The sequence below is a fragment of the Prionailurus viverrinus genome, chromosome A2 (genome assembly GCF_022837055.1).
Source record: "Prionailurus viverrinus isolate Anna chromosome A2, UM_Priviv_1.0, whole genome shotgun sequence".
Lineage (NCBI taxonomy): Eukaryota > Metazoa > Chordata > Mammalia > Carnivora > Felidae > Prionailurus > Prionailurus viverrinus.
The window spans coordinates 97,039,892-97,054,737 of record NC_062562.1 but is presented as its reverse complement, the minus strand read 5'-3'; the positions used below and the strand labels follow the sequence as shown (position 1 = coordinate 97,054,737).

General features: G+C 36.0%; 1 protein-coding gene across 2 annotated transcripts in view; it reads right to left on the bottom strand.

Annotated features, from left to right (window-relative positions):
• VPS50 (VPS50 subunit of EARP/GARPII complex) overlaps positions 1-14,846 on the bottom strand; it is a 138,681-nt gene that overhangs the window by 12,438 nt on the left and 111,397 nt on the right. For both annotated transcript variants that reach the window (XM_047842862.1, XM_047842869.1), the window contains exon 22: positions 7,909-7,989. In XM_047842862.1, coding sequence (XP_047698818.1) covers positions 7,909-7,989 — 81 coding nt within the window. The remainder of the gene's footprint in view (positions 1-7,908; positions 7,990-14,846) is intronic.

The following is a 14,846-nucleotide window of genomic DNA, read 5'->3' as shown; positions in this document are numbered from 1 at the left end:
TGGTTAATGGGAATAAAAGAAAGGGATGCCCGGAGAGCAGAGTGTATTGAGCTTTAAAAGATCCGCAAAGACAATTATTGCACAGAATTTGGACACAAACAAATCTAAAAGTGTACAAAATGTAAATCTAGGTTACTTCTTAAATCAATTACATAGTCACAAATCTCCAACACTTGCCTTATGAATGAAAAAGATATCAAATGCACAGTGGGAGCATAACAGGCTTATAAATTTAGCCCAATGGAACTAAAACATTATAAAATCTTTTAAGTTAGAAAAATGGTTTTATTCTTCTTTAGTTCTTTTTTATATCTTATCTTCTACTAAAGATATTGTTTCTTTTCAATCTCTAATTATTCAATTAGCATTTAAAAGTTATTTTGGGAACAACTGCACTTTCTCTAAGGGGAATCAGGTTAAGGAAACTATGCGAGTTAATCAATGTCACCACTCCATTATTTATTTCCTACTAAAAAGGAAAATAATCACCCCCTCCTGCTTGTGCGTGTACACACACATGCACGTACACGCACACAGGTACACACACACACAAACACAAAATTACAACTGGCTGCCTATGCTATTTAATTTAATGCCTGTGGTCATTTAAATCACCATCTACCAGACTGTCCAAGTGAGAAACCTTGGAATCATTCATGCCTCTCCCTTTCCTCCCCTCCATCATGCCTTAGCACACACCTCTCATGTCTGTTTCTTCCTCTTGCCCTGCTTCATTAGGACCTAGGCCCCACAGCAATCTTGCCTGGACTAACAGTCCCCAAATACAGACCTCTGCCTCTAGCTTTTCCTATTTCCACTCCATTTTGCACACAGTTCACTGGTTGATATTTTTATTTTTATTTATTTTTCTTTTTTTTTTCAACGTTTGTTTATTTATTTATTTATTTATTTATTTATTTATTTATTTATTTATTTTGGGGGGACAGAGAGAGACAGAGCATGAACGGGGGAGGGGCAGAGAGAGAGGGAGACACAGAATCGGAAACAGGCTCCAGGCTCTGAGCCATCAGCCCAGAGCCTGACGCGGGGCCAGAACTCACGGATCGCGAGATCGTGACCTGGCTGAAGTCGGACGCTTAACCGACTGCGCCACCCAGGCGCCCCACTGGTTGATATTTTTAGAATACCCGAGTGATCTTCCTAAAAGGGAGACGTGATCACACCACTCCCCAGCTTAAAAGTCCCAAGGGACTATCCACTCCTTACAGAAAAAAAAAAGCCTAAACTGTTACCATGATACTACTTTTTACAGTGATACCAGCTACCTCGCCAGCCTCATTTCCATGTAATCTATGACTCTAAGGTCTAGCCACACTGGACTTGCTACACCTGTCCTACTGACACTCTTGTCTTACCTGCTCTCTTCTTGTCTCCCTGGCTCTTTCCTCCTCATTTCTTAAGTGCGAGGTCATATTCACCTCCTTTCTATAACTTTCTCAATCTCCCAAGAAGAATTAGTATCTTTCTTGTGTTAGCATATCTACATGTATACTTAATGTCTGTATGTGGCATAAAGTACACTTAGTCAATTGTTTCCTGACCCTTCCACCTCACTGTGAGTTCTTAGAGGGCTGGGACCAATTTCACCGCCTTTGTATCTTAAGATGTTGGTATGCCTCCTGGCATCAGCAGGCCCTCTAATAGTTTAATTGATGGAGACAAGACAGTCTTTACTGTTATCAAGGTCCCCACTGGCATCCCATGGCCAAGTCCAAAAGTCAACTCTGAATATCCATTTTAGTTAACCTACTGTAGCATCCTACATAGCTAATCTTGAAAAACTTTCTTAGTTTCCAGAGCACCATACCCTTCTAGTTTTTCTCCTAAGGCACCAGCCACTTCTCAGATTCCTTTGCTAGTTTGTCCTCCTCCCCTAGATCTTTAAACAGTGGAGTGTCCTAGAGTTCAGTCCTTGGACTTCTCCCACTCACACTCTACTCCCTAGATGGATTTTCTCTCCCAGTTTAAATATCAGCCACATGCCAAGAGCTCAAAATGTACATGCTAGCCCTGACCTCTCTCTTACCTGTAGTGCATTTAACATACCTGAAAACTGAACTCAAATGTGTCCCTCCTAAAAGTCTTATCTATCTACAGTAATGGCACTTCCATTCTCCAGAAGTTAGGTGTCATCATTGACTCCTCTCACAGTCATATCCCACTTCCAATCCATCAACAGATCTGACAGGTCTACCTTCAAAACAGATCCAGCATCTGATCCTGTTTCACTACTTCTTCCGCTAACACTTTGGTACAAGCCCCCTCATCTCTCTCAGTAGCCAAAATAATTCTCTTTTACCTAATTTCAGCTCTTCTGCTTAAAGCTCTTTAATAGCTTCTTGTGTTACTCAGAGTAAAATCAGCCTTATAAGATTTAGGCTCCGGCTACCTCTTTGGTTTTATCTATCACCAACCCTCTTCTATGCTTCATTCTAATTATACTCACCTCTGTGCTGTTCCTGGAATAGGCCAAGCATGGTCCCAACTTCAGGGTCTTTGCATTCCTTGTTCCCTCCACCTGAAACACTTCTCCCCAAAATATTCCCTCTCTATTAGAAAACAAGTTGCACATGAGTAGGGAGTTTTGTCTGATTGCTGTCTCCCCACCAAAATTGTATCCTCAATTCCCAGACAGGATATGGCATCATATATAAAGTGTTCAATAAACAGGCACTAAATAAATGTTTCTTAAATAAATGAATTCTCATTCAGGTGGCTCACTCCTCTATTTTTTCCTTCGGGGATCTACTTCAATGTTACCTTCCCAGAAAGGCCTTGTGTGATCCCCTAAACAAACTAATACCCTTTTTCTCCTCTTTCTACCCTTTCCTAGTTCTATGTAATTCCTGACACAATCTGACATTAAACTGGATATTCATTTATTCCTTATGTGCCTCTTCTACCAGAAAGCCCATCCATTGGTCTTCCACAAAGTATCCCAACACTCATTACGTGTTTGCTGACTGACTTAATAACAAACATACCTATCCAACTATCGTGTATCCCTTGAGTCTTACACTGTCCTCACGTAGCTCCTTGCCTTCCATCTACTTCCAATACCTCCTATAATATTCTGTATTTTCTTCTTAGGTCAGAGTTGTGAATATCCATCTCAGAACAAGTCAAGAGATGGTGAGGAGAACTGAAACATTGAAACAAGAAAAACTAATAAAGAAATTGGGCGAAGAGATCACTCACTCAGGCAAGATAGATAACTAAGCTAGCCGAAGTGGCCCCAATGGGGTAGAAATAGATAACAGAATAGTTCCAGAGAGGGAGAAATGGCTGCATCACAACAAAGCACTTTCTATCAAGCAGAAGTCTACAGCAAGAAGGGTGATGAGTTCCCTATGGAAAGAGGTTCAGTCAGGAGCTGACAGTTACTCGGAATGTATAAAAGCTGTAAGACTGAATGAGCACAGGTAAGCTTCTTTCTATGTTTATAGGAGTAGAAACTTGGGAGTATTAGACTCCATAAGTATATTTGAAGCATCAAACACACCCTCTTTCAAAATATTTTGCAATAAACTGACAAAAACAGACATGAACTTTCTGCCAATATTGTAAAATCTCAAACTCAAAAGAGCTCCAGAAAAACCATAAATACCACACATTTGTAACAGCAGAGTTACTTCTGAATTTCATTCTTTTATGATAAGTTATCACCATATATATACCATATATTTAAAAACTAAAGGTTTCTGTGAATGTAGATATTAACTAGTTAATTTAGGATAGAAAAGGGAGGTGGTGCTGGAAGGCAAAGAGAGGTTATATCTGTAGCCTGAGAGAAATGCAGTTGATCTCTGGGTATGATGGGAAAGGCCACAAGCACTCACCTACTACCTCCTCGACCTACTCCTTACCTACCTCCAATTCAAATGTGTTGATCTCCCTCTGTACTCACAGAGCTCTTTCACAAAAACATTCCCGCAGAGATCACTGGCATTGCTGCCCCCACTTCAAAGAGTTTGCATTAGGATGCCATTCTTTGTTCCTAGTCAACACTGGTATTTTAGGCATAAAATTATGGTAATTATCTGCTTAAAGGCTAACGTTCTGTGTTTATATTCAGGAAAATACCCATGAAGAGAGCAAGAGAATAACAACAATGTCAAGTTGATATAAATAAATGGTATGTGCTTATTGCAACTGTCAATGGAAAAGCTCCAAAACTGGATCAGTGTTTCAGATTACACCACTACAATACGGAAAAGATATAAAACCCTTTGAAGACTTTGAGGAATAAAGCCTTAATCAAAATCTTTAGTTTCACAGTGAAAGTCACAATGTTTAACCTTTCCTGCCACTAATAATTACGACTACAAAGAGAAGTCGTTTTTATGGAATTTTCTGGACCGATTTAAAATACATTTTTATTATCAAAGCACAGGTATCAAAGCACAAAGGTTTGATAGCCAAATATCTTAAAGCAAACAATTTAACATCACCAGATAACTAAAAATTCACAGTTCTGGTACCAGTGTGATCTATACTAGCTTCCTTTTCTTGTCTTCCCCTTGTAGACTCCTTTTCTTGAAAGTCTATTTGATGTGTCAAGTTGTCTTATATTTACATTGAATTTACACAATAAATGATTTCAGGTGGCATTTTTAAGACCATAATGATTCCAAGTTGCCTCTTACAGCTTAAAGAGAAGGAAAACTTAGAAGATATATATGGAGAAAATGGAAAAATTACCAGAAATGTGCTCATTAAAATTTTAACTAACACATAGGGGAAATACAGGAAAAAACATACAACTTCCATCTAGTGGTTCCAGATTGATTAGGCTATAAATTATTTTAATAGCCAAAGAATGTATTGAATAGCAAGAAACCAATTAATGTTCTCTGCCAATGTAGATGCAAATTAATGAAGTGAAGAAAAAGTAATATACCAGCATATGAAAACCTGAGATCAAGGTCTAGAAAATGACAAATATATTTTCTAAAATAATAAACCAATTCTTATCAGTATGAATAATAATTTAACATGTAAAACACTGGAAACCAACAGAAAATTCGGGAAAAACTTCTGTATTACTGGAGGAGGAGTAAGGACCCTGGAGAGGCCCTGTCAAAAAACAGTCAGCACTACTTACAAACTGAAGAAGCAATGACTACTCACATGGTCTTCTGAGCCAAAATGCTATCTGATTTAAGAGATGGTAAGGATAAGGACTTAAAGAAAAGATATCTTTAAAAGATGAAGTACCAACTTGTACCCCAATGTTTATAGCAGCACTCTCAACAATAGCCAAATTATGGAAAGAGCCTAAATGTCCATCAACTGATGAATGGATAAAGAAATTGCGGTTTATATACACAACGGAATACTACGTGGCAATGAGAAAAAATGAAATATGGCCTTTTGTAGCAACGTGGATGGAACTGGAGAGTGTGATGCTAAGTGAAATAAGCCATACAGAGAAAGACAGATACCATATGGTTTCACTCTTATGTGGATCCTGAGAAACTTAACAGAAACCCATGGGGGAGGGGAAGGAAAAAAAAAAAAAAAAAGAGGTTAGAGTGGGAGAGAGCCAAAGTATAAGAGACTGCTAAAAACTGAGAACAAACTGAGGGTTGATGGGGGGTGGGAGGGAGGGGAGGGTGGGTGATGGGTATTGAGGAGGGCACCTTTTGGGATGAGCACTGGGTGTTGTATGGAAACCAATTTGACAATAAATTTCATATATTAAAAAATAAATAAATAAATAAATAAATAAATAAATAAATAAAATAAAAGATGAAGTGCCAAAGAGAAAAGCAGGCACATCTATCTAACCATTTACTAGGGAGGGGGCATGTAGCTGGTTTCTGAAAATACATTTCTAAAGTTGACTACCAGTTCTGGAAAAAATTTATCCAATGAACACAGAACTGGTCAGACATGCTACAGATACATTGTTATCAATAGATGGGTGGCAGCTTGTCTCAAAGAATAGCTAGTTCGGTCCCACTGTTTACTCGATAATATTTCATTACACACCATATGGCAAAATCTGAAGCATCAAATCTACTCTTTAAGACTAAAAATTGGAACTGCAGTTTGACAATCATAAACTAGTAACTAACAGGACAGAGACGTCAGAACGAATGACTCTAGTGGTAAATTTTGACCTGTCAAGCTTTTTTTCAAAAAACTGTATTATTATTATTATTATTGTTATTATTATTATTATTATTTTATTAGGAAAATAATAATAGGAATCCATCACTACAACTGTCATAAAGCCCAGACTGGATTAAGTGCAATGAGTTCTAGAGGTAACTGCACCCCACTCTGGACTTTCTGGTTATGACTATTCAGTTCATCAATTTCAAGCCTTTCAACCAGAAACAAGAAAAACTTTAGCTGTGGACTAAGATCTGGAAAACAAGATCTGATTGATGGTCAAGGTTGTACTAAGTGTCAAACCAGGAGAAGCAAAACTGAAACACAGATACCTTCTAATGGGGTTGGAAGCCAATGGATTTTGCAAAACAAAAACAAAAAAAATAAATAAATGGTTGGGTCAAATAAGGAGCCTGGACTCTGAAAATGAAGATCAGGATTAAATGGATAACAAAGCCAAGAACAAAAGCCAGATTAAGCCAGGAGACAAGAAACTCATGGACTGGAGTTTATTCACTTATTCTATGAACATTTACTGAAAAAGTGTAGTTTGCAGAGCTAAGTGTTATGAAAATTTATATGTGCTGAGCAAGAAGATCTCCAAATTATAAGGGAGATGGATATAGGTGATTTCCTCTGTGTAAACAGTGCTCATCTGAGATATGAGCACATACCTCTCTCGTTTTATTCACATCTCTGCTCAAAGATCACCATTCTTACCATTCTGCTTCATTTTCTTCTTAGCACTTCTCAGTATCTGATACTATATTACGTATTTGTTTATCTGTCTGCCTCAATAAAATATAAGTTCCCAGAAAGAAGTACCTCTACTGTGCAGTGATGAATATCTAGCACTACAACCATGCCCAACGAATAATAATTATTACAATGAGTATTTCCTAAAAGAATGAATGACTGCATTGCTTTACTAAAAACTTCCATAGCATAAGTATGTACATAACACAGAGCTTATGAGAAAAGAGGAAAATGACTGCTTGTTTGGGTAGGTGAAGAAATAAAGAAAAATCAGAGGATCCTGAGATTAATGTAGATGCAGAGAAATGTGGCGAACAACAAAAATCTCTGGCTACAGTGACCCATCACAAGAAAAAAAAAATTGTTATTTTAAATGCCAAGGTTACCTTAAACACTACAAATGCTCAGCCCTGTATTGCTGCCTAATCTATTTTCTTAAAATACGCATTACATCAAGTGACCCAACAGTCAAGAATCCAGACCCCATACTGCATAGCCAACTACACCCAAGCCTCTTCCTTGAATTTCAAGTGGCTCCAAATACTCCCGGCAACACAACTCTTCAGTATATATATCAGTATCCCAATCACAAAGATGGCCAAACTTTGGGCCAGGCTTGCTCCCACCTTGAGGCCCGTCCTCATCTTCTGAACCTTAATTGGAATGCCATTCTTTCTTTTTTCCCACTAACCCCTTGCCTGCTCTTCAAAGACTAGCACAACTCTCACTTCTTCCTGTAGCCATTCTCTGAAATCAAGTTTCCACATGAAACTTTCCTCCCTTTGGACCTGTACTGGATATATAGCCAATATTATACTCTTTCATGAGGATCAGTTTTCTCTCTCCAATCAGACTATAAGAAACTTCTATTTACTTCCTACAAGCATGTAGAGCAATACTGAGGACTCAGGCACTCAATATATATAGAGACACACATTTATATGTAGTTGATTGGATGGTTAATTTTTATTTAATATAACCCCAAAGAATTAATTCCAAATGATTACTCACCATATCGATAAGGCTTTCTTGTATTCTGTTAAGAGTTGTTCTTAGTCTACTACTACTAAGGCCTAGTCCTGTTGATTCCAGCTGAAAAAGAAAAAGAAAGGCATATGCTACCATCACTTCGGAGATAATCTTTCATATGTTATACCTTCATATTAACTCAAGTTAAGTATCCATTGAGTTTTCATTCAGATACTTAGTCTTCGGAAGGTCTCCAAACTACATTTAAAAATTTCAAAACATCAAGTCAAACCTTAGCCCTTAAGGGAACAAGAGAACTATTTCACACATTTGCATTTACAGGTCACACTAGCATCTGTCAATCTCATAAATTAATTAGGAGAGAGCTCACCAGTATCTTTTTCCCATAAGTTATTATTTTTAGTTATAAAACTTATGATTTCTGATACTTAAAGATAGTGTACTGCATCATACTTATGTATAAGCATAATAATGTAGACTGTTTTAAATTTATTTTTCTAACACAAATTAGAGACAGCCCAAATCCTCATTCAAAAATGAAGAAAACTTTTTATTAGCCTCAGTAAACATTTCACAGTATAGAATTCGCTTTACTACATCAAAGTCAAAGCACATATAAATGTCCCAAGAACATAAATGAGAAGAGACAGTTGACTGTTAAATCATGAAAAGCCAGGTAGTTGCGTCCTTGGGTGATGATTCAATTGATGAATATAAATTTAATTGAGAGGTAATCATAGATATATATAGACCTCTAGAAAGATGTTAAAATGTTCTGTATGAGCCAAAAATTTTAAAGTATTAATAGTAAACTATAAAATATATCATCTCACTAATTCATTTATATATATGTTTGTGTATACATACACACACATACATACACATACACAACATATTGTTCCTCATCCTTATGTATCTGAGATAGGATGAAAACAAGTAATTACTTACACAACATGTGACAGAAATCCTAAAGCTAAAATAGTTGTGTGATGGCATGGTACAGTAAAACATGAAAACATGAACTCATTTTATGTGGTAATTTCAAAATACATTTTACTTTCACTACATTTTATAAACTTTATTATTTCATTTTCCCTCTTTTTTCACTAGAGTATTATTTTTATATAGTCAAATTCAGCCATCGCAAGTATAGTTTGATGAATTTTGGTAGTTGTATAGTCTTATACTAATACCACAATCAATGGGGCGCCTGGGTGGCTCAGTCCATTAAGCGTCCGACTTCAGCTCAGGTCACGATCTCGCGGTCCCCGAGTTCGAGCCCCGCGTCGGGCTCTGGGCTGATGGCTCAGAGCCTGGAGCCTGCTTCTGATTCTGTGCCTCCCTCTCTCCTTGCCCCTCCCCCGTTCATGCTCTGTCTCTCTCTGTCTCAAAAATAAATAAACGTTAAAAAAAAAATTAAAAAAAAAAACACAATCAAGAGATAGAATTTTCCTCACCTTGAAAAATGCCCTTATGCCCTTTGCACTTGATTTCCTCTCTCCAATCTTACCCTCTGATCTATCACTACAGTTTTGCCTTTTTAAAAATTTTGTATAAATAGAATCATACATGTGTAGTCTTTTGTGTTTGACTTTCTTGTCTTTAGCATGCTTTTGAAATTCATCCATGTTATAAGCCTATTAGTAATTCATGCTCTTTTATTGCTTAATAGTGTTCCAAAATATGGATATATCACAGTGTGTTTACTTATTCACCAGGTGACGCACATTTGGGTTTCAGTTTGAATAATGTCACTATGAACATTCACATATATATCCTTGAGAAGACATATATTTTCTATTCTTTTGGGTAATTATCTACCAGTGGAATTTCTGATTCATATAATAAGCATAGTTTTAGCTTTATAAGGTACTACCATACTGTTTTCTAGTGGCTGTATTATTCTTCATTTCTACAAGCAAGGTATGTAAATTCTACTTATTCCATTTATGGTCTGAATGTTTGTTGTCCCCTCAGAATTCATATGGTAAAGCTCTAATCTCTAATGAGATGCTATCTGGAGATGGGAGAGGTAATTAGGGTTAGATGAGGTCATGAGAGTGGGGTCCTCATGAGAGGTTTGGTGCCCTTGTAAGAAAACACACAGTGCATAATTTATGCTTCTTTTTCTACTTTCTTAAGGTGGAAGCTTATCATTACCTGAGTCTTTCTTCTTTTCTATTACAGGCATTTAAAACTAGATACTTCCCTTAAGTACTGATTTAGCTGTATTGCACAGCTTGATATGTTGTGCTTTCACTATTATTCACTTTTAAGTATTTTCTAACTTCTCATGATTTTTTCTTTAAGCCAACCTTTATTTAGAAGTGTGTTAATTTCCAAATGCTTAGATTTTTTCCCAGTTATCTTATGGTTATTGGTTTCTAATTTAATTACATTGTCATCAGAGAACATATTCTGTATGATTTCAATCTTTTAACTTGATTAGAATATACTTAATGGTCTCTCTCTCTCTCTCTAAATACACACACACACACACACACACATATTATACACACACGCATGCATATATATATCCTCACTTTGTGTATTTTTTACATTTAAAGTGTTTCTTTTGTTTTGTTTTAATCCATTCTGACAATCTCTACCTTTTGAGTGTTTAGTCCATTAACATTTAATGTGATTATTGATCGGGTCTAAATCTACCATTCATTATATGTTATATCTTTTTTTGTTCCTTGGTTCCTCCTTTCCTGTCTCTTCTGATTATATGAATTTTATATTTTAGAATTCTAGTTTAAGGGGTGCCTGGGTGGGTTAGTTGGTTAAGTGTCCGACTCTTGGTTTCGGCTCAGGTCACAGTCTCACAGTTTGTGAGTTCAAGTCCCATGCAGACTCTGAGCTAATAGTACAGAGCCCCCTTGGGATTCTCTCTCCCTCTCTCTCTCTGCCCTTCCCCTGCGCTTGCTCTCTCTTTCTCCAAATAAATAAATAAAAACTTAAAAAAGAAAAAAGAAGGGGTGCCTGGTGGTTCAGTCAGTTAAGCGTCCAACTTCGGCTCAGGTCATGATCTCACAGTTTGTGAGTTCGAGCTCCACATCAATCTCTGTGCTGACACTTCGGAGCCTGGAACCTGCTTTAGATTCTGTCTCCCTCTCTCTCTGCCCCTCCCCCACTCGTGCTCTGTTTCTCTCTCTCAAAAATAAATAAACATTAAAAAACAGTTTTTTAAAAAAAGGAATTCTAATTTAATTTTCCTTTTGGTAAAGAGTTAATCTGCAATATTATTTTTCATTGTCCTGTGAATTATAATATACATTCTGATATTACACAATCCATTTACTGTTTAACATAATATACAGAAATCTTGCCATCTTATAGATCCATATCCCCCCACGTATCTTGTTGTAGTTGTTACATGTAATATATTTACATATATTATGAACTCTAGAAAATAATGTTATGATTTCACTTTTAAACAGCTATATGGTTTATAAATAAATTAAAAGGAAAAAGAAAAAAATAATCTTTTGCATTTCCCCAAGTAGTTTCCATAACCAATGTTCTTTATTCTTTCCTCAGGATCTAAGTTTTCTGGTATCATTTTCCTTTAGCCTGAAAAAAATTCATTCAGCATTTCGATATTACATGTCTGTTGGTGACAAATTCTTAGGTTTTTTTTTTCTTTTTATCTAAAAACAACTTAATTTCACATTCATTCTTGATATGGTGTTTTTGCTAGATATAAAATTCTGAATGGACATTCTTTTCCTCTCTTTCAGTACCTTAAAGATGTATTACTCTCTCCTACAGCCTCCACAATTTCTCATGAGAAGTCAGCTGATTCAGATCATTGGTCCCTTTATGTAATAAGTCTATTGTCATTTTCAAGAGACTGCTTCACCATGAGGTACCCTGCTGTATGTTCCTTTGTTCTTATTCTGCTTGCTGTTCATTTAGTAACTTGTATCTGCAAATTTTTGGTCAAAGTTTCCTCAAATATTTTTTGTACCTCATTCTATCTCTCTTGTCTCCATCTGGTATTCCAATTACATGTATGTTTGATCATTTGACTTAACATGTCCCTAAGGCTTTGATCATTTTGTTTTCCAATCTTCCAATTTATCTTCACGTTTTACATATTCTTTCCTCTAACATGTCCATTTAGCTGTAAAGTACACTCAGTAATTTTTTTTAATTGCTGAAATTGCATTTTTCAGTTCTAGGATTTCCCTTTGACTTTTTATTACTGTTCCTACTAGAACTTCCTACTTCTCTACTGAGATGTTCATACATTTAAAACATCTTTCTACTTTATTCAAGACAGTTCTAATAGTCCACTTAAAATATTATCCCTTAGTTCCAACATCTTAAGGGATCAAACTAAATTGACTTTCATTTTACTTAAGGATGTACTCTGCTTTTTTTACTTCTAAGTATGTTGGGTGAAGTTAGACTGCATCATCAATTTAATTCTGGAGATTTTGGATTCTGTTATTTTTTTCCACTGGGTACTGTTTCCTTTGTTTGCATTATGTAATTTTCTTGGCTGAGCTTGTACTACAAACTGTCTCTTATGCAACAGCTTCACTCTCTGTTCAGATCTTTTTTCTTTGGCTGTAGTTAATCTGTTTCATATGAACATGGTTATGGGTTAATCAAAGATGGAGGTAAAAAAGCTTGGGAATCCCCTCCCTGGCCCTTTTTCTTCTGAATTTCTCCCCTACTATTTTCATTGTTCTCAATTTCCTGGCTTCAATTTTCTGGTTCCCCAATCCATAAAGACAAAGTTTTCCTATGCTTGCCTCTACCTTTGTGCTGAGTGAACTGTACTTAATCCCAGGCTCAAAGGCCATGGAGATGGAATTTATTTTTTTACACCTCCCCTTTCCCCAATCTACACACTAGCATGAACTCTCCCCCACCCAGAGTCTATATGCTTCGTTCATTCTCCAGTATCTTCAGATAGTTGTCTTTTGTATAACATTCAGGTTTTGTAATTGTTTTCTACAGGCAGTATCATCCCGTTAGACTGTAGTCCTACATATCCAGAAGTGGAAGTTAATTTGTTCATAAAAAAATTAAAAACTGAATCACAGACACTCTATTAAAGAAGTTTCACTAATGAAAGGTAACTTTAAATGATGCTCACAAACTGTTTTCAAGTAACAACACTCATCAGATTAACTTGGATAAGAAATAATTAGGACATCAATCCATGTGTCCTAAGAATCCACTATGTGCTTACTACTTTGTTAAGGTAAGCTACAGAATGGTCTTCATGAGAGGCTATGAACAGGAAAAACCACAGAAAACATAACTCAAGAGGTGACCAATGGAAGGCTGGGGCAAGGCAAGATAAAGCAACACTACAAGTAACATTATTATAATAGAACCAAATGGATTAGATATATAATACAGTGTGGTGTTGTAGGCTATAAACAGTTCAATGAAGAGCAAGAGCTTCTGGAGGAGTTAGTTTAAAGAGGAAGAATCCCTTAGCCTGCTGCATACACTATGGCCTCCCAGCCAATGACTTTCTAGAAACCCTGGGAAACAGATTCTTCCATATGCAGCATCCATCTGAATTCACTCATACAAGTATCTTTCTTCTCTGGGAGAAAAGTAGAAGCAACTATGTACCACTGTGCTCTTCCTATTCTACCCATTACCTAATTACTCCTCCCCTCCTACCACATAAGACTCAATAGCTAACAGGGCAACTTGGAGTATATGTATACACACATATACATACATACATACATACATATTTGAAAACTGAAATTTCTAGGATTTCTAAAAGACTTAGAAGCTTATTTTCTTAGGAAATTAAAAGTTTACCTCTTCAATCTTATATACTTGCATATGCTTATTTATGCTATTTATTTAGATTGTCTTGTTCCAAAAGGAATTTAAAGTAGCTAATTAAGACGAATATAATCTTGCAAGGTAAAAAACAAAAACAAAAACAAAAAAAACTTTAAATGTATGTAAAATTAAGCTAAGTAAAATATGGGTAGAAGGATGAAGTGTTTCTTTTTACAAATTTGTAAAACCCTTTATAGATTGTCTTTGTTTTGCTTTAAACAGTGTTTCCTTCATTTTTGCAGAATCAAAAACAGCAGAATCTAAATTATATTCTATTTGAAGATGTGCTGTTTTCAATATTCACATGGTCGAATAAAGCTAGTATTACTAAGCATACTCTAACAAAAGTCTTTCTTAAAAAGTACAAGTAAGAGGCAGAGTAAATGCTATATTCATTCAGACATATTCACTCATATGCACATTTTGTATAGGTTCATATAATACAAAATGTTTCTAATATGATATATGGGTAGACACCCAGGTTAAAGACAGAAATGCTTATCACTGACAGCTAATTACCTGAATACACTGAAATGTCTGTTACTGAGTCTTACAGGATTGAAAATGCTTTTAATACAAGTTATAAGGTTAATGTGTTCTTTAAAACATACTATATTTTAAATAACATATGCAGCATATTTTATAATAAATACCTAACTATACTTTGCTAACTTTCTCAGGTCCTAGTGAACCCTACTGTAAACAAATCTGTGCCAGTATTTAATCAGTATTATAATCAGCTAGAAAGTCATGTCCAAAAGTATTAGTTCCCAAAAGTTTCCAAAGGACCCTATATTAACACATCTTATCAATAATGTGGTCCAGAACTGTTCTACCCAATATGATAGTCACGAGCTACCTGTGGCTATTTATATTTAGCAATAAATTAGCTAAAATTAAATACAATTAAAAATTCAGTTCCTCAGTCATACTAATTACATTTCAAGTGCTCAAAGGTCACATGTGGCTAGTGACTACCATATGAGTGCAAATTTAGAGCATTTCCATTACTTTAAACTTCTCTTGGATAGTGCTGGTCTGCAGGTTTGGCCCAGGAGACACAGTAAGGCTCATCTAGAAGACTGAAAGATTCTGACAATTAGCTAAAACCCCAGAATGTCTTTCTTCTT